Source organism: Phyllostomus discolor, chromosome 9, assembly GCF_004126475.2.
Source record: "Phyllostomus discolor isolate MPI-MPIP mPhyDis1 chromosome 9, mPhyDis1.pri.v3, whole genome shotgun sequence".
Classification (NCBI taxonomy): Eukaryota; Metazoa; Chordata; class Mammalia; order Chiroptera; family Phyllostomidae; genus Phyllostomus; species Phyllostomus discolor.
The window spans coordinates 37944904-37965252 of record NC_040911.2 but is presented as its reverse complement, the minus strand read 5'-3'; the positions used below and the strand labels follow the sequence as shown (position 1 = coordinate 37965252).

General features: G+C 50.2%; 1 protein-coding gene across 2 annotated transcripts in view; it reads left to right on the top strand.

The window, feature by feature from the left end:
- The first annotated feature begins 451 nt into the window (after positions 1-451).
- The window catches only part of CABLES1 (Cdk5 and Abl enzyme substrate 1), a 99883-nt gene continuing 79985 nt past the window's right edge, over positions 452-20349 (top strand). The window contains exon 1 of one of the 2 annotated variants that reach the window (XM_036009212.1): positions 452-1880. In XM_036009212.1, the coding sequence (XP_035865105.1) occupies positions 1066-1880 (815 nt within the window). In that variant the 5' untranslated portion in view covers positions 452-1065. The remainder of the gene's footprint in view (positions 1881-20349) is intronic. The other variant, XM_028524829.2, reaches the window with a different exon arrangement.

Here is a 20349-nt window from a genome sequence, read left to right as displayed (position 1 = left end):
TTAGTCTACGCGTGTCTTCACAGAAAACGAAGCACGCTTCAGGACCGAAGTAAAAATCCATGTTGGCCTTTGCTAAGAGATAAAAAGTGGCAGCCCCATCACGTTTGGACGCGTACGTTACTCTGGCCCGTCGAAAGACGTTCACGCGCCTAGGTTCCGGCCGCGTCTGTATCACAGGGGCTGCATCCTCGGCCTGAGAATGAATGAGACACAGGCTCAACGGTTAGCGACAGTTTTAAGGTGGGACAGTCCGCGTAAGGGGCTGGTGACCTACCCGTGTAACTATTAATAAGGACTTCTCGGGGCCCAACATCAGCGCGGGGGCCAGCTAACGAGCTCGAGGGCCAAGTCTAGGTGTTGCTCCAAACACTGACCTGCAGACCCACAATTCTCCCTGGACCGTGTCCTCGCGCCTTGACCCAAGGGGCTCTGCTCGGACCCCCACCTCCCAGCCTGACAGAGCCGAGGAAAACGTGCTCGCCTCCCGCGTCTGGCTGCGGCGAGCCACGGGACCCAGCAGCTCTCCCCAGGAAGCTCAAACGACCAGGACAGCCTGGTGGATCCCCTTGACCGCTCCACTTTCTCTTCCTCCTCTTCCTCTTCCTCCGGCCCTTTGCCTCCCGCAGCCAGTCTCTGTGGCCGCCGCCTGCGGCTTTGTTTTCCTCCCAGCTTTCATTCCCCACACGTGATACTGTGTTATTGCAAAGAGCGCCCTGGAGCGCGAGCGCGGGGCGCGCGCACCTATAAATACGGACACCCAGGCCAGCCGCGGGAGAACGCGGGGGCAGGGATCGCCCGCGACCGAACGCCTGGGCGGCCAGCGGGCCGACAGCGAGCGAGCGAGCCAGCGAGTGAGCCGCACGCGTGGGCCGGGGCGGCGGCGTCCTCCGCCCGATTACTGAGGGGCCAGCATGGCCCGCCCGCTGGGGGGCCGGTCCGCCGCGCACGCCGCCCGCGCCCCGTGCCCTGCCCAGCCCGGGTCGCCGGCGCTCGCGCCCGCGGCTTAGCACTCGGGCGCCGCTCGCTTGTCCCGGCGTCGCGGAAATATCGCCGCAGACGGACACAATGGCGGCGGCTGCCGCCACCCCCAGCACGGCCGCCTGCAGCAGCAGCAGCAGCAGCAGCAGCAGTGGCGGCGGCACCGACGCCGCGGGCACCAGCGGATTGCAGCAGCCGCCGCCGCAGCCCCAGCCCGCCGCCGCCGCCGCGCCGGCCCAGCCGCCGCCGCCGCCGGAGCCCCCCAGGAAGCCGCGCATGGACCCGCGCCGCCGCCAGGCTGCTCTCTCCTTCCTCACCAACATCTCGCTGGACGGACGGCCGCCGCTGCAGGACGAGGAGTGGGGCAGCAGCGAGGACAGCGGCGCGGCCAAGTCAGGCGCGAGCAGCGCCTGCGGCGCGAGGACTCGGCTCAGCCAGCTCGCTGCAGCGGAGCGGGGAGGCTGCAGCGCGCTCACGGCGGCACTGGCAGCGGGATCGGGTTCCTGCATCCCTCAGCCCTCACCGCTGCCGACCCTGGTCCCCGGTGGCCTCGGGGCGGCCCGGGTGCTCGCGAGCCCCCTGGGAGCGGGCCGGGCGTCGGGGGAGCAGCTACAGTCGCTCCGGCAGGCGCCTTTCGCCGCCTGCGCTCAGCCGCAGCTGCCCGACGGGCAAGAAGAGTTGGAGGAGGACGATGCCTTTACCAGCGAGCAGGTGCCGGCGGCCGCTTTCCTGGGCTCCGGCACCCCCGGGAGTGGAAGCGGCAGCCGGGGCCGCCTCAACTCGTTCACTCAGGGAATCCTGCCCATTGCCTTCTCCAGGCAGACCTCTCAGAACTACTGCTCCCTGGAGCACCCGGGCCAGGGGGGCAGCACCAGCGCCTTGGAGCAGCTGCAGAGGTCCCGGTGAGTCTGCGGGACCCGCCGCGCGCCTACCCCCACGTCCCTCGTTGCCGGCTCTTTGCGGCGCGACTCTGGTCGCTCCCACCTTCCCGAGCCCTTCCGGATCCCTGAGCTTCTGGCCCGAATTCCAAACCACTAGGGCGCGCGAAAGTGGGAGAGTCCCCAGGGAGCGTGTGTTCACACGTGTGTGCACAAGACCAGCACTTGCAAAGCAGAAGCACCACGGTCTTGCAGTGACTGGGTCCCGAGTTAGGAGTTGCGGGAGCCCATTAAAAAGTGGCGCCAAACCCGTTGCCAGGAGGAGATCTCGAACTTGCAGAAACAGTCCGGGTCCAGACGGGAAGACGCGTTCTCCCCCACTCTAGGCGAGACCCGATGGGGCGCAGAGTCGAGCAGTGGGTCCGACCCGCAGCTTAGAGGCGTTTGTAAGCCCGAACTTGTCGCAGGCACGCGGTGAATCCCTCCTGAGAAATTCCTGCCTGCGCCCAGGTATTCCTGTATCTCAGGAAAACTTGGCGTTTTTCTTTTACTTTCCTCAAATATTGTAAAGTCTTTCTTACAGTCCCTTAATCCAGGGGGTGGGGAACAGGGAGAAAATAGAGTTTGGGAATTCTTTTTTCCATTCCAAGATGAATTTGCTAGAGTTAGTTAAAAGCGTGTTGTGCTTGCTAGTTTATCTGCAGGTATTAAGCACTAGCAAAAACATGAAATGTTGGGCATTTGCGTATTGCTCAGGAAATAGCTGGAACTTGTCACCATATATTCAAGGGACAGCCGAGAGTTAGTCCTGTGTCAGACGGTGGGACTGAAATTGGAAGAGGACCGGAGTGGGAGGGTGGGGGATGGCTGGCCTGTTCCCTGGGAGAGGGTATTCATCCGCCCCGAGGACTTAATAAGGCCTCCTATGCAGTTAGTTACAGCCTTGATTCCACCTTTGCCCAGTTAGTTTAACCTGAGGCCTCAGTTTCCTCTATTGGGATGGGACCTTACTAATATTTTGCAGGCCTCAAGATGAGAAGGGAGAACATTTTCTGTTCGGCCTTCCGTCTTGTAGTGCTCATGTGAAAGCTCAGGCACGCTCTGGCCTAAGTCAGAAGGTGGCCTATTGGAAAACTTAACTTCCTCCCCCAAGGGACAAATGGGGAAGAACAAGCTGGACTCATCCAGAAGTTTGCTGAGTCTCTTTCTTCCCAAGTGGGTGAAATCATGACCCTGCTCAGCACGTAGCATGGCAGTGTGAGTGCACACAGCTGCAGGCAGGGGTGAGGGGCAGGCCAGCAGCCTGGTAACTGTACTGATGAATTATCAAGACTGGGCACAGGTGACTGTCTGTCCTTGGCATTTCTCCTCAGGGCACACATCTCCCCATTAGCAGGTGAGTGAATGGGAGGGAAATCCCTTGTGTTCTGGGTGAGTGGTGCGCACTCAGCAGTTTCTGGGCAGCTCAATATTACCACCTGACATCACTCACTGGCTCACAGCATGTATAGTTTGAGCATAAGCCCAGCGAGTCCATAGGGTCATGACAGGAATTGTAATAAACATACATGTTATTTTAAGCCAGTGTGCAGGGCCAGTCTGTGCCTCCTGGTAGACAGATGTGTTCTTGTGGGAAGAGCAGGGGATATCAGATTACCTCACAATTTGTTTCCAAGGATCTCATTTGAGGGGTTATGGAGGATCTTGCATGCTAGTACTTCCGATCCAAAGAATAGCTAGAATTGAATCTCTGATCCTTTCATTATGAAGCCCGTGTGTGTTCAATCTTTCCTGCAGCACACACACTGAGACGGGTCAGCCAGTGCGCGGCACCGTATTTGACCATGTATAATGTGTTCCTGTGTATAATGTGTGCCCACATGTTAGGCCCAAACTTTCAGGAAAAAGGGCTTTCATTTTACTTTTTTAATCCAATTGTTTGTTCATTTATGTTTAGATACTTGATTTTTGTATTATAAAGGAATTTGAGCATTTATTTTTTAACATATTATGGTGCAAGAAATTTTATGTAACCAATAATTACAAAACACAAGAACAGATACAAGGTATTTCAGGTACTACCCATGTATAATGTGCATCCTTATTTTTCCCTCAAAAATTTGGGCAACAGTTGGGAGCATTACACATGGCAAAATACAGTATTTCCTTACCTGACAGTCACATTCATTTTATTAGTTTGTAATTTTCTATAACCGACAAGTTGATAGGCATTTAAAAAAAATTTACAGCTGTTCAGAGAACAGCTTCAAATTTAATGTACAGAGAGGAGGTAAATGGGTAAAACTTGATTTAAGAAAGGCCTTGAAGAGCTAGCTCGGCCACCAAGAGTTGGTGTGGAAATATCCTAGGGTGCTTTGTTCCCTGCGCTGTACCACTTTCAAGAATTTTGTGAGAAGCAAGTTGCTTTTATGATTACTAAAGAGTTCTTTAACCTGCCTGGACAAAGTGGTGTAGATTACAAACTCATTCAAGGAGGCCCAGGGCCAGCTTAAAGAATGCCACTTGCTTTCCTGGTGTGCCTCACTTTAAGAAACCTTGCTAGACTGGCTAGTCCCACATACTCCTTCATGGATGTTCTCCTGGCATGTTGTTTTTAAAATCAAATTATGCTTTCCTTGGATTTGTTTCTTGCTATTTAAGCCTTGCTGCTCAGAAGTGCGGGCTCTCTGACCTTCCTGGGAGCTCTCAGCAATGGAAATTCTCATACTCCACTCTAGATTGCTCGAGTCCAAATCTGCATTTTAACAAGATCCCTAGATGACTCATGTACAGTTGGAAGTTTGGAAAGCATTTCCATAGTCTATCTGAAACCTGCCTTTTTTTTTAAAATAAACTTGAGATTTTATAAATTGGGTTTGTTATGGATATATAAAAATCAGAATTACCCCATCTGAAATACTGAAACCCTTTCTTTTTTTGTTATGTTGTCAATCTGGACACCTGTGAAACCAATCGCAATTATTGCTTAGACTTTCAAACTTTGAAATGCGACACAGAGGGAAATTTCTGTGCCCAGGCCTGGCACAGGTGTGTCGATGGAATGGGGATGACACAACCTCTGTGCTCTGGGCTGGATGCTTGACATTTATCACATTTAATCCTCACCGCCAGGTAGGTTCTTTCACAGACCCAGTTTAGCCTCTTTGTTTGGGCCCTTTTCCCGCCCAGCTTCGCTGCTACTTGCCATTCTCCGTTGTAATTTCTGGGGAACCCAGGACCGTGGGCCTCATGGCTGTCTCTGGCCCTGAGAAGCCAGCATGCTGGGTTGGCTCTTAGGCTAAGTGTCAGAGGTGGGAGGTCAAAAAGATGCCTTCTAGCTTGACACCCTGTTGTGTTTCTCTGCGTGGGCTGTGAGCTCCACATGAGAAAGGTGTTAATGGGTGAGAGGGCATGAAATAAGGTGTATTTCAAGTTTTCCTAGAGCTTCTGAATGACAGACAGCCACCCAGAAGCCCATAGAGTCTAAGCCAGTGATGGGAGGGGCGCCTGGTGACCAGGGTATTATATTTAAAATGACGGGAGGGTTTTGCATCTTAGAACACCTGAGTTACCATTGTGCTCTCCAGAGAGTTAGGCCTTAGAAGGGCGGAGGTCATGTGGTACAAAAGAGCCCCAAATCTTGGGTTTGATTTCTGATGCCACTGTGTGACCCGGAGCAAGTTAATCAGTTTTTCTGGGTCTGTTTCCTCATGAGAGACTCGGCCTGTGCCTTGGGCTCTTTCAAGTGCTAATGGCACTTACCATTTATTATTGAAAGCTGACTGTGTGTTGGGGCGGGGTGGGGGGGGGGGGGGGGGGGGTAAAAATAAATGCTTTATACATATCTGGGCTTCTCAAATGTAAATGTGTTTAGAATAACAAGGGGATCTCCATGAAAGGCAGATTCTGTTTCTGCAGGTTTGGGAGGGACCTTGATTCTGTATTTCTAACTAGTTCCCCAGGCTGCAAACGAGCTGCCCTTTGAGAAAGCAGGCTTTGCATGTACTTTCTTCCACTTGTAAGGCCAAGAAAACCAGGGCTCAGAGATGTGAAGTTACCCACTCAAGGTCACTCAGCACTGAGACACAGTCCAGGCTCGCTTCACACCCCACTGCTTTACAGACTTGGAGCTTCTACCTGCCCCCTCTTTGCATCGCCCCACTTGGGGTGAAACCTGGGCTAGTGCCGTGACTGTAGTCTCGGTCTTTACTGAAAAGAAAAATGTGAGCTCACTAGGGGATCAACAACCAGAGTAAGAGGGGGAATTGGACAATTTTTCCTGACTTTGTCACCACTTTGCTTAGTGACTTGAGGCAAGTCACCACTCTGTACGCTCCAGCTGTGAGCCACCTGACCCATCTGGATTTCAGAAGCCTATAAAAGACTTTGAACTCCTCAGCAGTAAGCAAACCCAAGTTATTGTTCAGACATTTTTTTTCCAGCAACATGAATTATGGAAACCAAAGCTGCTGCCACCAGAGGCCAGCCAGGCTCTGCCAGGACGCTCACCACCGCCCCCCCCCCCCCCCCCCCGCCCCGCTCAGGGTGGGCCGTGCCCTGCCAGGGCTGGGGCGAGTGGCCCGAGATTCACCCGCTGCCCTCTTCCTGGCAGTCACAAAGCCTGTAATGGTGTGGGTGAGCTCAGAAGGGGAAATAAATCGGAAGCCTACTTACTGCTGGCAAGTGCCCAGAAAGGGCAGCAAGTTCAAGTGTGACCTTCTGCCCTCCAGAAAGGGCAGGGAAAGCTGCAGCATGGTTCTGTACTATCCCCAAAGCTGTCCCAGGAAGCTCTGTCTGCCTGGACTGTTTTCCGTTGGAAGGAGAGTTGTGAGGCAGGGAGAGGACCAAGTGCGTGTAGCCTTTAGAACACACTGGGAAGGAAAGGTAGGTGAGTCCAGGTGAGGTGGCATGTTAGAGATCAGGAATGCCAGACCAGGACCTGGCAACCCTAGATTCTGGGCCTGAGCCTGCTGTGGCTAGTAAGCCTGGACAGTCCTGCCTCACTCCCTGCCCATTCCCAGTATCCTTGCGGAACTGAAGGGCCGGCCAGGACAGATGAACACTGCAGTTCTTCCGGGCCCATCTGAGTCCTGTGGCGTGCTGCGGAGGCTGGGCGGGTTTAGCCTGGGGGTGTTGGGATAACCTAACTTTAGAATCAGACGCAGATAGGTGTTAAGTTTGTTCCATGTGGCTTTGGTTGGCAGCACATGCACGAGGGATTGAATGAATGAATGGGTTTCCCGTGGTGTAAGGGAGATCTTTACAAGACACCTTCAGCTGTGCACCGTCTGGCAGCGGGGTGTCACAACTGGACTGACAACTCGAGGAGTCTGTCCAAGCTGGAAGCCACTGCCTGTGAGGCGGTCAGTCCTCAGCCGCCACCACTGGCATCCCAAAAGTGATTTACAGGAACTGCCTCTGTTGCCAAAGGGCCTTCAGGTTTACAAAGTACTTTAGTGGACATTGATTTCAGCCCCGAGCAACATGGAGGGGCAGGAATCCAAGGTCACAGAGTGGGCACAAAGTGACGTCGGTGCTTTGTTACACGCATCAGGCATGTTGCAGAGAAAATTCTAGCATTGGGACTTTATGCCGTGTATCATTTGTTCAGTGAGCATTGAACATAGTGAATATCAGTTACAAGTGTCGCTGGCCAGTCACACAGACGGGAAACGCGCTCCCTGTCCGTGTCGGGAGATGTGCATAAAAAGGCTGCTCATCCCAGGGAGGAGTGCTTGGTTAGTGGTGAGCTCCATGTCTGAGCCCCCGACCAGGGCAGAGATACCTCATGCTCTCCCCCGTGGGGCCTGGCTCAGTGCCTTGACACAGTATTTTTAGCTAACAAATACGTCCCAGGCATTATTCTAAGCTCTTTCAGGGGCTTAAGCAAGTTCATGTGTATAACAACCCTCAGACAGCACAACTTTATTACCCCCATTCTTAAGCACAGAGAGGTTAAGTGACTTGCCCAGGGCCCCTCAGCCCACACGTGGGAGCTGGGTTCAAACTCGGGCACTCTGGCACCGGAGTCCGTGTCCTTCTAAACCACTCCCGGTGCTGAGGTTTGTGAGTCAGGCTCATAAGTGCTTGTCAGACTGGCTTCTGCTGAACCGGGCAGAAGGTGGCCTAAAGAAGAGCAGTCCTAAAGGCACTGCTCACCTGGTGGCTTCCTTGTTTTGGTTTCTGCCTTTCTGTCATTCAAGGTGGACCTCTGTGTGTGAGGACCCTGGGGACAGTCCAGGGTACACTGAGTCTTCCGTGACCACAGTGCTCAGTGCTGCCCAGCACCTGGCCTGCTTCCCCTCTGCGCAGCCACACCTCTTCCCTGTCACCCGTGTTGCCTGTTTCATGCATCTGGTGCTTCCACGCCTCTCGGTGTTCAGGTCCCGGTTGAATGGGAGCACGGGCCTGGTGCCGCAGGGGCTGTGTCTGTGGTTCTGGCTCTGTCACTCACTTTGTGACCACATTCTCATCTATGAAATGGGAACAATAACAGCTCCTTCCTGGGCGAGTTTGCTTTGTTTGGACCCTCCGTATCTTCCCAGCTTCCCCCTTCCCCCTACTGCCCAGGGGTCCGCAGACTGCGGCCCACCCATGGGCCAGTTGTGGCCACTGGCTGTTTATAAATAAAACTTTCTGGGAAACAGCCTGCCCGTTCATTTCTGTATTGTCTTTGGCTGCCCTTGTGCTCCGAGGACAGAATTGAGTAGTTGCGGCAGAGACCACATGGCCCGGAAAGCTTAAACTATTCATTCTCTGGCTCCTGGCAGGAGAAGTGTGTAACCCCTGTCCTAGTCCAGGGCTCTGTACCCCCGAGGCGAGTGCTGGTCCCGGCCAACCCACCCACACTGTCCTTGCCTTCTGGAAGCTCCTGGCTTCTGTTTGGACCCGCCAACACCTTCTCCCCCAGCTGAGACCCACATCTGATCCCATCTGTTTTATATTCCTTGTATTTCATGGGAGGCAGCCGTGGCCACCCCTGGACCACCACTGCAATCCCTCTCATCCCTTGGGGATTATACCCATTTTAGAGCTATGGAGACTGAGGCTTATTAACAAAACATGCCCAAGACCTCATAATTGGAATCTAGAGCTAGATTTTGAACCTGGCTTCTCTGGCTTCTAAGCTGGGTTTTGTCTAGACCTGGCTGTGGGCTCTCGCTGGCTCCTCGGGACTGAGGAATCTATGAGCTGGTTGGTGAGCTGAAACCAGTCCCGATGGGAGGATTTACACCACAGGAAGCAGCCAGCTTTACAAGTCAGGTCATTTTCTTTCCTCCCAGAGAGCTGGTTTACCAGCACACGTATCCCAGGGCTACACCACTCAGCTCTCCGTTCCCATTTCCCCTGAATGGGGGGCGGGGGGGGGGGGCTGTGCAAAATGTCACCATCAGAGGAAAAGTGTTGAAAACCAGGTGTTTTTATAAGACTGTTACTTCGCAGAATTTTGTGAATTTCCCCATTACCTATATGCTACCTCAAAAAAATCTAACCCACTCAAATTTTATCCTACATGCAATTTTAAAATCCAGACATTTCATAGACATTGCGGGGTTAGGAAAGACTGCTTAGTATTACATGTAGGAATCAAAATCATTAGCCCTTACTCTTCTTTACAGACAGCGTAATGTTGTATTTTTGTTTGGTTTTTAAAAACCTCCAAGAACATACAGTCAGTCAGAATTTGTTGTCCCCCCCCCCCCTTGTTGGTGTTAGCATTTCAGATAATTGCACACTGGTTTATATCTAACAGGGTTTTCATTAATGTGGTTTGGGGTTTATTGCTGCACATTCAGTCACAAAGACAAAAGCTTATAAAACAGACCATGCGCATGTTAGAAGTGTAGGACTTGGAACATTATAACATTGTGTGGGTATGAAAGGGCCCTGCCTTGGCCCAGATTTAGAGCCAGGTGTACTGAAAGGAAATCCAAGTTAAATTGCTTGATACATAGGAGACAAGCCCTTCAAGTAGAGACGAATTAAGTCTTCAAGCATGCCACAGCTTTCTGTGCGCCTAGCACACTGAGTTTTATTTTAAAGCACTTTACTCATTGACCCAATGATTTATAAAGCAATCTGTCTGCTTTGATCATCCCAGGAAGGGTGGGAAGGGGGAAATGTGAGGGACTGGAGGAGAGGCAAAGTCTGTAGTTTTTTGCTGAACAACAAACACTGGGACGGCAGGGGGTAAATGGTTGATCTGAGGTTGAAAGGCAGTCTTGAAGTATTACGTTTTATTCAGTTGAAGAAAGTTGGTCTTGCAGAGAGACCAATGAAGAAGGGAATGAGATTATAAATACCCAAGGTAATCGTGTGGGTCATTGAGGAGTTCAGTTTATCCATCACAGAACAAACATCTGATCGTAGAAGTTCTGTTAACTTGTTTGGGGCTTTGCAGAAATTTACAAAGTGCTTTCATATATACTATTTCATCAAGTCATTTCAAAAAGGCACCGTGGTAGCTGTCTTACAGGTTAGAAAGTCAAGACCACGAAGAACTGAGTGACGCATCCGCGGTTGAGTGCTCCATTCGTGGAAGAGCTGGAATTTTGAAACCTCTGTTTTCTAAGTATAAGTTGAGAGGCTTCTTTAAATCAATTTTTTGTTGAGGTAGCATCAGTTAATAAAGTTATATACATTTCAGGTGTACAACATTATAATTTGATATCTCCATACTCTATTGCATGCTCACCACCCAAAGTCTAGTCTCCATTTGTTACATTGTATTTGACCCCTTTCCCCATTTCGCCCTCCCCCATGAGTCTTACCCTCCGGTAACCACCAGTCTGTTGTCTGTATCTATGACTTTGTTTCTATTTTGTTTGTTAGTTCATTTGTTACTTTAAGGCAAAGGTTTGAAAACAAAAAACTTTACCATAGCTGTATCACTTAAGAAAAACAAAGAACTCTATTAGGTGCTGTAAAAGTTTATTCTCCTGCCCCCAGTCCTCCACTTGTACATTAGCTAACCTCAAGAGAACAAAAAATGGCAGGGCCTCATCCGTTTCAGACCTGGGGACTAGAGCCATGCAAGGGCAGTATGTTAAAAGACAAAGAAATATTGTGCTATGGTCTTGGCCAGCCAGCACCGTCTCATCAAGCCGGATGCTGATTTTCATGTGATAACCCCTGGGGCAGGCCAGCAGAACCCGGGTCTGGGGCCCGAGATACGGAACATTTACCCAATGACAACAGCTCTCTCCAAACAATAGTGTGGTGTCAGGTCCTCCTTTCCGGCACCGTGCTGCTTGGCCTCCTCCTGAGACAGTTGGGTGAACGGGGTCAAGAGTAGAAAGCCCAGCTTTGGACTCAGCCTCTGCCACTTAGTGGTACCTTTTGGGCAACTCATTTAACCCCTCTGAACCTCAGCTTCCTCATCTGTAAAACAGAAGCAATAATTCCTGCTTCTGGATGTGTTGCAAGCATTAAAATAAGAATGGAGCGTGCAGCACCCAGCAGAGGTCTGGCCCTTGGTGGCTGATCAATAAAATTGTAGCTGTTAATTCTGTTCACAGTTGCCTTGTGCCCTATACTGTCCATCAAGAAGCAGTTGAGAGACTTGGCAAGGGCAGCCGACATCATCAGGAGGGAGCTGTTTGTTTTGGTGGTGCTAACGCTGTGGTACACTGAACAGGTAACTTGCTGCATTGTTTTAATTTTCAATAGTAGTGAAGTAAAATCAGAGCAGCAAAGGAAAACAGTACCCCCTCCATTGGGTGCTACATTGTGCCCCAAGTTACACAGCCTTGACCATTTCAGTTGTCAAAACAAAGGTCTTAGGGGCAGGAAAGCGAAAAAAGGTGAATTCATGTGTTCAGCGCTGTACCCTCAGAGCAGCAAAGCTGTGAGGGCAACAGTGGTGGCGGGTGTGGCCCACCCGTAGGCACACAGAGGAGGCTGCCCTGCCCGGAGGGTCTCTGCAGCCCCGCTGGGCATGCGTGAGGGGAATGGGCCTCTGAGGACAATTCTGGAAGGGGCACCTTGGCTCACTCCCTGTGCAGAAGCTATGGCTCTCATTCTTTGGTCTTTGTGCTGCCGGCCTGGCCTCCTTGTCTCAGCAGAATACTCCAGAATGTGAGGGCTCCTGGGGACACCTGGGGCCCATGTGGCCATGGAGTCCCTCTGGCGAGTAGGTCTTACCTTTCCCCCTCGCTTCCCCTCCCTGTCCACAGGTTCCTCTGCATCTGCCCCCCACCTCCTCTCTTTGAACTTCTGGTTAGACAGTGGGATTGTCCAGGGCTCCCAGAGGAGCCTGTTTGGCATCGGGTAAGTGGCAGCCCACACCCTTCTGTGTGCCAGGTTGTTCGCATACCTGTGTGGCAGTCCAGGGGTTCACAGATCACTGGGGCCAGTACCTGTCTGGAGGAGAAGGAGAACAGCAGCCTGAGGCAGCCAGGCTCCCAGGCAGCGGGAGTGGTCAGGGCTCTGTTCCTGCGGTGAGAGCTGGTGGCCATCCTGGATCTGGCCCTGGCCCTTGAGCTGGGCCTGTAGGTCGGCACCCCCAGGACTAGGTTGTAGAGATGAGCTTTATCTCAGAGGCAGGAGGGAGGCTTTTGAGGAGGGTCAGGCGTGAGCAGAGCTGGGTTTTTGAAAGCTGGAGGCAGGTGGGGTGGAGGAGGGAGAACCGTGCCTTTTGGTGTCCTAGTTGTGGCTTCCGAAAGAAGAACTCGTGCACATCCCAGATTTTCTGTTCTACACATTTTCTGTTCATCTACTTTTACACACATAGAGTTTCAGAAAGAGTTTCATGTGGTTCATGGATGCCCGTGAAATTCTCCCTGAGGGAGGGAACGCAGCAAGAGAGCTGGTGTGGGGGTCCCAGGGAGAGGTGTGGGCAGCACAGAGGCCTCACGGGCACTCGGCAGCCACACAGGTTCCAGGCACAGCCCTCAGCGGCACCACGGCTCGTAGTCCCTGAAGTCTGTGGGTCACACAGCTCTGCAGCTCTTGCGTGTAATGATTTGAATAGTGTCCTCCAAAATTCACATCTACCTGTGCAGATGTAATTAGTTAGGATGAAGTCATACTGGAGTAGGGTAGTACCTAAAGCCAAAGTCCAGTGTCTTTACAAGAAGGCCATGTGAACACACAGAGGCAGAGAGGGGGACACCTTTTGTAGACGGAAATGGAGATCGGAGTGATGCATTTGCAAGCCAAGGAATGCCAAGCCTTGCCAGCAAGCACCAGCATTGGCAAGAAGCAAGGCACCATGGAATCTGGTGGGGGGGAAACCCAAACGCTGTGCTGAACAATTCTATTTTTGTTCCGTTCTTTGCCCTGGCTGTAGACCAGTCATTCTCGGGATGTGGTTGCTGGACCAGCAGCACCTGGGAGCTTGTTGGGAGTGCGATTTCCCAGGCTCCACCCCAGACCTGAACTAGCCCTGGGGTTGGGGCCTGGCAGTCTGACAGTGCAGGCCCTGAGGTACATCTGGGGCTTGTTCAAGTTTGGGAACCACTGCTGTAGACAAAGCCCCATGCGTCTCAGGCTGTATTGTACCTCCTGGAAGATGTAAACAGTGTGTGGTGTTGCATGAAATATTTTTATTTTGCTTCAAGACATTTATTCTAGCACAAATCAGTGGAAAATCATCTCCTCATGCAGGTCTCTGCCAAGAGCCCAGGTGCTTCAGGTTTGAGGTTGCACACACACCCTCAGAGTCAACATTCCTTTCCGGCCCCTCCCCTGTGCCCGCCAGCCACGCTGCTGGTCTGGTGAACTTCTTCTAGACGCAGCTTCAGTGAATTTCTCTCACGTGAGCTCTCCCTGCCTCCTGCCTGGCGCATCTCTGCTCTCATTTGTGCCCTAAAGCATTTTTGAAAGGATTTTATTTATTTTTAGAGAGACGGGAAAGGAGGTAGAAAGAGAGAGACGTAGATGTGATGCACGAGAGAAACACCGATCGGTTGCCTCTCTCACGTCTCGGCCCCGCAGCCGAGGCCTGTGCCCTGGTGGGAAATCGGATCGGCGACCTTTCCGTCCGCAGGCCGGCACTCAGTCCACTGAGCCACACCAGCGGAGGCTAAAGCATTTTATGTTGGCCTCTATTTTAAGTCTTAGCAGTTTTCTTCAAGTGTTCCAATAGATGTGTTGAAAGCCTTCTTCCATGTGCCAAGGACTGACAATATGGTGGGACACCAGAGAGGTGGGGTTCCTCCCATCACAGATCTTGGGTATCTACTGTGAGAAATGGAGGGGGGAAAGGCAACTGGGGAGAAAAAAAGGCACATGAAGTAAATTAGGAAGAATGCTGTGGAGGGAGCTGTTGAGGTCTGTGAATGTCTATTAGACGTGGTAGCCGGGAAAGGTTTTTCTGAAGCAGGACATGGGTTGAGGCATTGGGAACCATATGTCCTGGGACCCTGGGGTGGGATATGCTTACTTTAAGGAAGAAAAGGAAGGCCACGGTCATTGGAGCATCGTGAACTCAGAGCCAGAACTGGGTGGGGGCCACAGCACACCGAGCCTCGTGGAACCTGGCGGGGAGTTCCCACTGTGTCATAAGTGCAGTTGGAAGCCCTTGGAGAGCGTTGCAGAGGAGGGGTGTGCTCTGGCTTCCCTGTATGTCCCACTGTGTGGTGAATGTACTGGAGGAGGACAAGCATGGATGTGGGGAGACACTTGGGAGTCTCTTGCTTCTAGGGAGTGTCCTGCTGAGAGACACGGTGGCCTGGACCAGAGTGGAGACAGCCAGGGGATGACTCAAGATGCATTTGGGAGATAGGATGGACAGAACTTGTAGGTAACTTGGCTGGTCTCTGCCATTACGGTGCTTGTTTTCACCGGAGAGAGAGACTCCTGACTGATTTCCCCAGCAACTGTGAAGAAAGCAGCTGTGCTGCGTGTTGCAGAGGGGAGGCCCTTGGTCCTGGTGGAGTCATGACAAGCGCCATGGCAGGCTTGACCTGGCTGTGGTGGGGAAAGGCTGGTTCTTGGAGGTGACTGCTGGCCTAAGGCCTGCAGGATGAACTGGGCTGGGAGGACTGGTCAGACTGCAGCACAAGCCTGGGTGGACTTCCTAGTGGGAAGACTTCCTGGAAGAAGCAGACAAAGGCCAGCGTGTCTGCAGCACAGAGAGTGAGGAGGGGAGCGGGTGAAATAAGGGCCACATTGAGGAATTTGATCTGAGTCATGAGAAGGTGGAAAGCCATCAAAGGCTTGTCAGCCATGTAGAATCAGAATAAGACTTGTGTTGAAAGGTTTGCACCACTGCTGTGTGGAAGAACCGGCACAGGAGGGAAGACGCAGAGGGGAGGACACCAGAGAATCCACTGCAGTGCCCCAGGCAGGAGATGTGGTCACGTGGACAAGAGTGGCAGTGATGGGGCTGGGGAGAAGTGGGCAGATTCCAAGAGATTTGGGAGGCAGTGGGATGGACTTGGAGATGGATTGGCTGTGGAGGATGGGGAGATAAAGGCATCAAGGGAAATACCTTTAGTGTGAGGACTGACTGGATGGCAGTGCCATCCTGTGGCAGGGAGGACAGTGTGGCCCAATCTAATGCTATGAGTTTAAAAAATAACTACCTAGAAGAAAAATTATGTAACTGAAGATTTCATTTCTTTATTTTTTCCTAACCTGGTGCCTTTATTCTCTAAATAACTCCAGGTGACGTATCTATAGGGATATAAATATCCTTTTTAAAAAAAGATTTTTATTTATTTATTTTTAGAGAGAGTGGAAGGGAGAGAGAAAAATAGGGAGGAAAACACTGATATGTGAGAGAAACATCTGTTGGTTGCCTTTCACATGTCCCCTACCAGGGACTGGCCTGCAACCCAGGCATGCGCCCTGATCCGGCATCCAACTGGCGACCTTCAGCTCACTGGATGACGCCCAACCAACTGATCCACACCGGTCAGGGCATAAATAAATTTTTGAGTAAGGACTTGCATATGGACATGTCCCCTTTTCTTCCAAAGTGGAGAATGATGTTTTTGCTTAAAGAGAGGTCATCTCAAGTTTTATACTCATTTCCAATTTTTCTTGGCCTAAAAATTTTAATACCTTTTAAGGTAAATGTCGAACGTATCAATTTCAAATAAATACCCCAATTCAGATTTGACTCATTTAATTTTAGTTAAAGGCATGTAAATTCTCTTCATTAAAGAAAAAAGTCCTTGAGTGAGGTCATGAGATATTTCAATCATTCCCTAGTTCAGCTTGCAAGTATTTGCAACTAATTACCAGGTGCTGAAGTCTGAGTGATTTTGAATGTGGAGAATAAAGATGGATTCTCCGAGAGAGGAAAACACTGGCCCTGCTGAACTGCGTTAGAGTCCGCTGCAGTTCACTGAAGGAGTACCGAGTCCGCAGGATTTCGTGCTTCAGAGTGAGGTCGGGATGCAGGCTTAATATTCCGGCCGCAATTGCATCTCCTCCTGGCTTCATTGGTGGTTTTTGTCACATGGTAGTCCCTCCTTGTCTATGGGGAATATGTTGTAGGACACCCCCCTCCTCCACAGTGGATGCCTGGAACTGTGGAGAGTACCAAATTCTATATTCACTATGTTTTTTCCTACATGTAAACACCTGTGATAAAATTTAATTATTAAATAGGCACGCTAAGAGATGAACAGCAACAGCTAATAAAAAGTTGCACAAATGTGGTCACTTGTTTCAGGCGACCCTTGCTGAAGTCTCCCTACAGGCTCAGTGCCCTCTGGCGCCACACATTGCTGCCTGCAGAACATGTTTTCCGTTCCTGTCATCCAGCACGAACTCAACTAAGCCTTTCCCGTCTTAACTCAGCACTTACCTGTCACATGCTGTGGCTGCAGCTTTTGCAGTTGGAGGTGTTCCTGCAAACCTAGCACACATTTGCCTTTCTTCACAATTTCATGGATAGAAGATTCATGCTTGCCATAGATATGAGCACCCTCAGCATGTGATTGTTTTTCTTAAGTGGAGAACTTCCACCTTGTTACTGAAAGGAAACACTGTATGGCTTCTATTGGCATATTGGAATTACCAGCATCACCACTCTTGTGCGTTGGGGCCATTATTAAGTAAAATAAGGGTTACTTGAATACAAGCACTGTGATACTGTGACAGTCCTCCTGATCACCTAGCTGGTGGCTGCTGAGTGACTGATGGGCAAGAAGTGTCTGCAGCCTAGTGATGCTGGACAAAGGGACGGTTCATGTCCTGGGCGGGACAAAGATAATGAGGGTTTTTGTCACGCTACTCAAAATGGCATGCAGTTTAAAACTTATGAATTGTTTATTTCTGGGATTTTCTATTTTAGGACCCCTTTGACTGTGGGTAACTGAGACCGTGGAAAGCAGAACCGCAGCTAAGGGGGACTATTGCAATGGCATGCTTGGTGGACACTAATGTTATGAGCTAGGCAGCCACATGGAAACTGCTTCACACACATTCCAGAGCTGCTGTTTCCTGAGTGCAACCCTAGGTAGATTCTGTAATCTTCATGAGCCTCGGTTCTCATAAGTGGGGGGGAATAATATTTCATAATGAGATACCTCATAGTACGACTGCCAGGATTAAATCTGATGACTTCTGTGAAGCACTTAGCACAGTACTGGGCACGCAGTTGGTTCTCAATAAGTATTTACTATGATGGCTGTATCCCAGGTGCTTTGCAGGTACTCTGCATACTTCGTAGGGGCTGATATCACCACATAAATGAGGGACTTGAACTGTAGGGAGTTAACTTTTCCCACCAAGTCACCGCAGAGCGCCGTAGAGCTGGCATCCTGTCTAACCCTGAAGACCACACTCCTGCCACTGTGCTTTACTGCCTTTGACACATGCAGCATTTTATCCAAACAAGTTTTGTGACCCTCTTGAGAAAAACAGGCTCTGTTTTAGGATCCAGGTGCTGTTTCTCACACGCACACTGCTTGACACTTGCATTGTCTAAGAATGTGTGCTAATGTTCGTGTCGTTTTCCCGTGCGGCCCACGTGTGCCTGCGGAGCTGTCGGAGGGGAGCTGCTGTGTGTATGTAGAGGGACTAAACCAGATTTTGTTTTTATTTGACCGTGTTCACTCCAAATGCCAGTGAATAATCGAACCCCTGCGATTTGGAAGAGATGGGAATGATATATTGAAATCCACCCACCCAATCGGTATTTCACAGAGCTGGAAAGAATTTAACCTGTACAGCTTATTAAGAGGTGCAACATTTGTTATGTGTAACTTTAATTCTTCTGGAGCCAGGAAAATAAAAGTCAAGGCTGGAATATAAGGTATGTGCAGGCTGGTGAAATCTGGATTAAAAAAAAAATATTTACATGAGAGTTCAACTTTGATTTTATATTGTCACAAATTAATACCAGATGCCTGCATTTCAGACAGACTCCCAAGCTGATCTGAGAGTGTGAGTTGGAAAACAAATTACTTTGCCAATTGGAATGCTGATTGATATTTTAGAAGTTTCTTTTTGTTTTCAAAGGGAAAATAATGCATATTACAGGCCTAGCAAACAGAACTTTTATAAATGGCAATTAACAGAAGATGCCCAAGGGAGGAAGTCTCCAGTTTCTTTTTATAACCCTGGCAAAAGTAATTGAGGTGACATTTTATTAGCATTGGCATCTCCCACTTGCACTGGGAGCTAGTTCAGCTTTGTGTAGCTATGTCCAGAACTAGTAGCTTCATTTCCAGTTTCCTTCAACCTCAGGTCAGAGGAGAAACACAAGAGCACTTCTGTCTGGGGCAGCTGGCCTCATGTGGTCTCCATGTGGCAGGACCCCAGGCTAATGGGGGAGCTCGCACATTTTCCCCTATGGTTTAAAAAAGTGGCTTTTAGTTTTGAATCTTAGGCTTGGTCTCAACAGTGTTCCTTTATCTGATAGGCCACTTTTTTTTTTTTTTTTTTTGCTGGCATTTGAATGACTCATTAAATAAGGTTCGAATGACCTGACACCTCTGCTGCATTCCTTGAATGCTTTCTAATAGGTGCTGCTGTTTAAGAATATACGCTCATTTTCCCACTTGAGTTGTTGGAGCATTGCCCAGATAACGGGGAGAGTCGAGTCTGAATTCTGGCTTAACATCTTGGAGTTCTCAATCGAGAATTGACATTCACTCGGTCGGACTTTGGTGAGAAGCACTCTCTGAGGCTCAGGCTGGAAAAGAGGAATGTCAGAGCCGAGTCGCTAGAGGAACCTGGCAGAGGACAGGAGTGAGGCTGCTCCACGGCTCCCAGGCCTGCCCTGGCATCTCCAACAGTAGCCAGGCCGTAGGCTTCCAGGTGGATGGAAAGGGGCCTCAGAGGGTCTCGGAGTGGTGAGGCTGCCTGCACTCCTGAGCTCCACGCAGGTTGAACTGAAAGGATGAGAGCCCTTGCCCCAGCACTCTGGGGATAACGTTGGCCACAGGCTGCTCAGCTCTGGACGGAGACGAATGGGGTTCCAAGACCGCGTGTTCCAAGGACTTCTATTACACTGACATTTCCTCTTTAAAGCTCGGTGTCTGAACTTTGTCCTCCTGGTTAGCTGCTTTTACTGCAAGAGAGTGAATTTGTGTTACAAATTTGTTTAGCTTACAGGGTCGACTCTCGTTACTCATGGTAGTTATGCTCTATAAAGTTGCTGTGAACACTGCTGACTTAGCTACAGACCCCAAATACTGAACCACTGCTTCTAGGGAGATTCAGGGTTCAGTTCCTGTGAGCCTCTGGTCACATTTTCATCAACCAAGCAATTAATGACCTGTTTTCTGTGTGTTTCTGTTTACAAACACCTTATTCAATCTAATGTTGTTAATTCACTGACCTTGAACTCACAGACAACAGTAACGCATGCCTGCAGGAAGCTTCTCTGGTCACACTGCCTGCTTCTTGCACTTAGCAATGCTAGACAGCACCTCAGCGCTTTGCCTGGGGGCCATTTTAAACAGCAAAATCACCAACAAAAAGCACAGAAGTGCAAAGAAGTATGCCACTAAAAGTATCTCCAAAAGAGCACATGTTTGCAGCATGAGAACTGAAACAAGAAGACAGAGCCTCGTCTTGTCATCCAAGCCATTTAAATTTTTCTGTGTTCTGCATGTGCACATGTCCACAAATGACTGAAAAAGTGCCATACATATTGATCTGGGAGTTGCAAATAAATTTTAGGAAGTAGGAGAATTTGCAGCCATGAAATCTGCAAATAATGAGAATCCAATGTACAGTAGTCCCCGCTTATCCACGGTTTTGCCTTCCGCGGTTACAGTTAACCACAGTCAGCTGTGGCTTTCAAATATTCGATTGAAAAGTCCAGATAAACAATTGATAAAAGCAAGTGCTGTGCTGAGTAGCATGATGAAATCTCGAACCATCTGCTTCATCCCGCGCGGGATGTGAGTCATGCCTTCTTCGTCCAGTGCATCCACACTGTAGACACTCCAAATATTACTCGGTCAGGAGCCGCCGTCTTGGTTATCAGATCGTGTCGCAGTATCAGAGTGTTTGAATGCAAATAACCTTTGTTTTCCTTAATAACGTCCCCAGAGCTCAAGAGCAGTGATGCCGGCAATTCAGA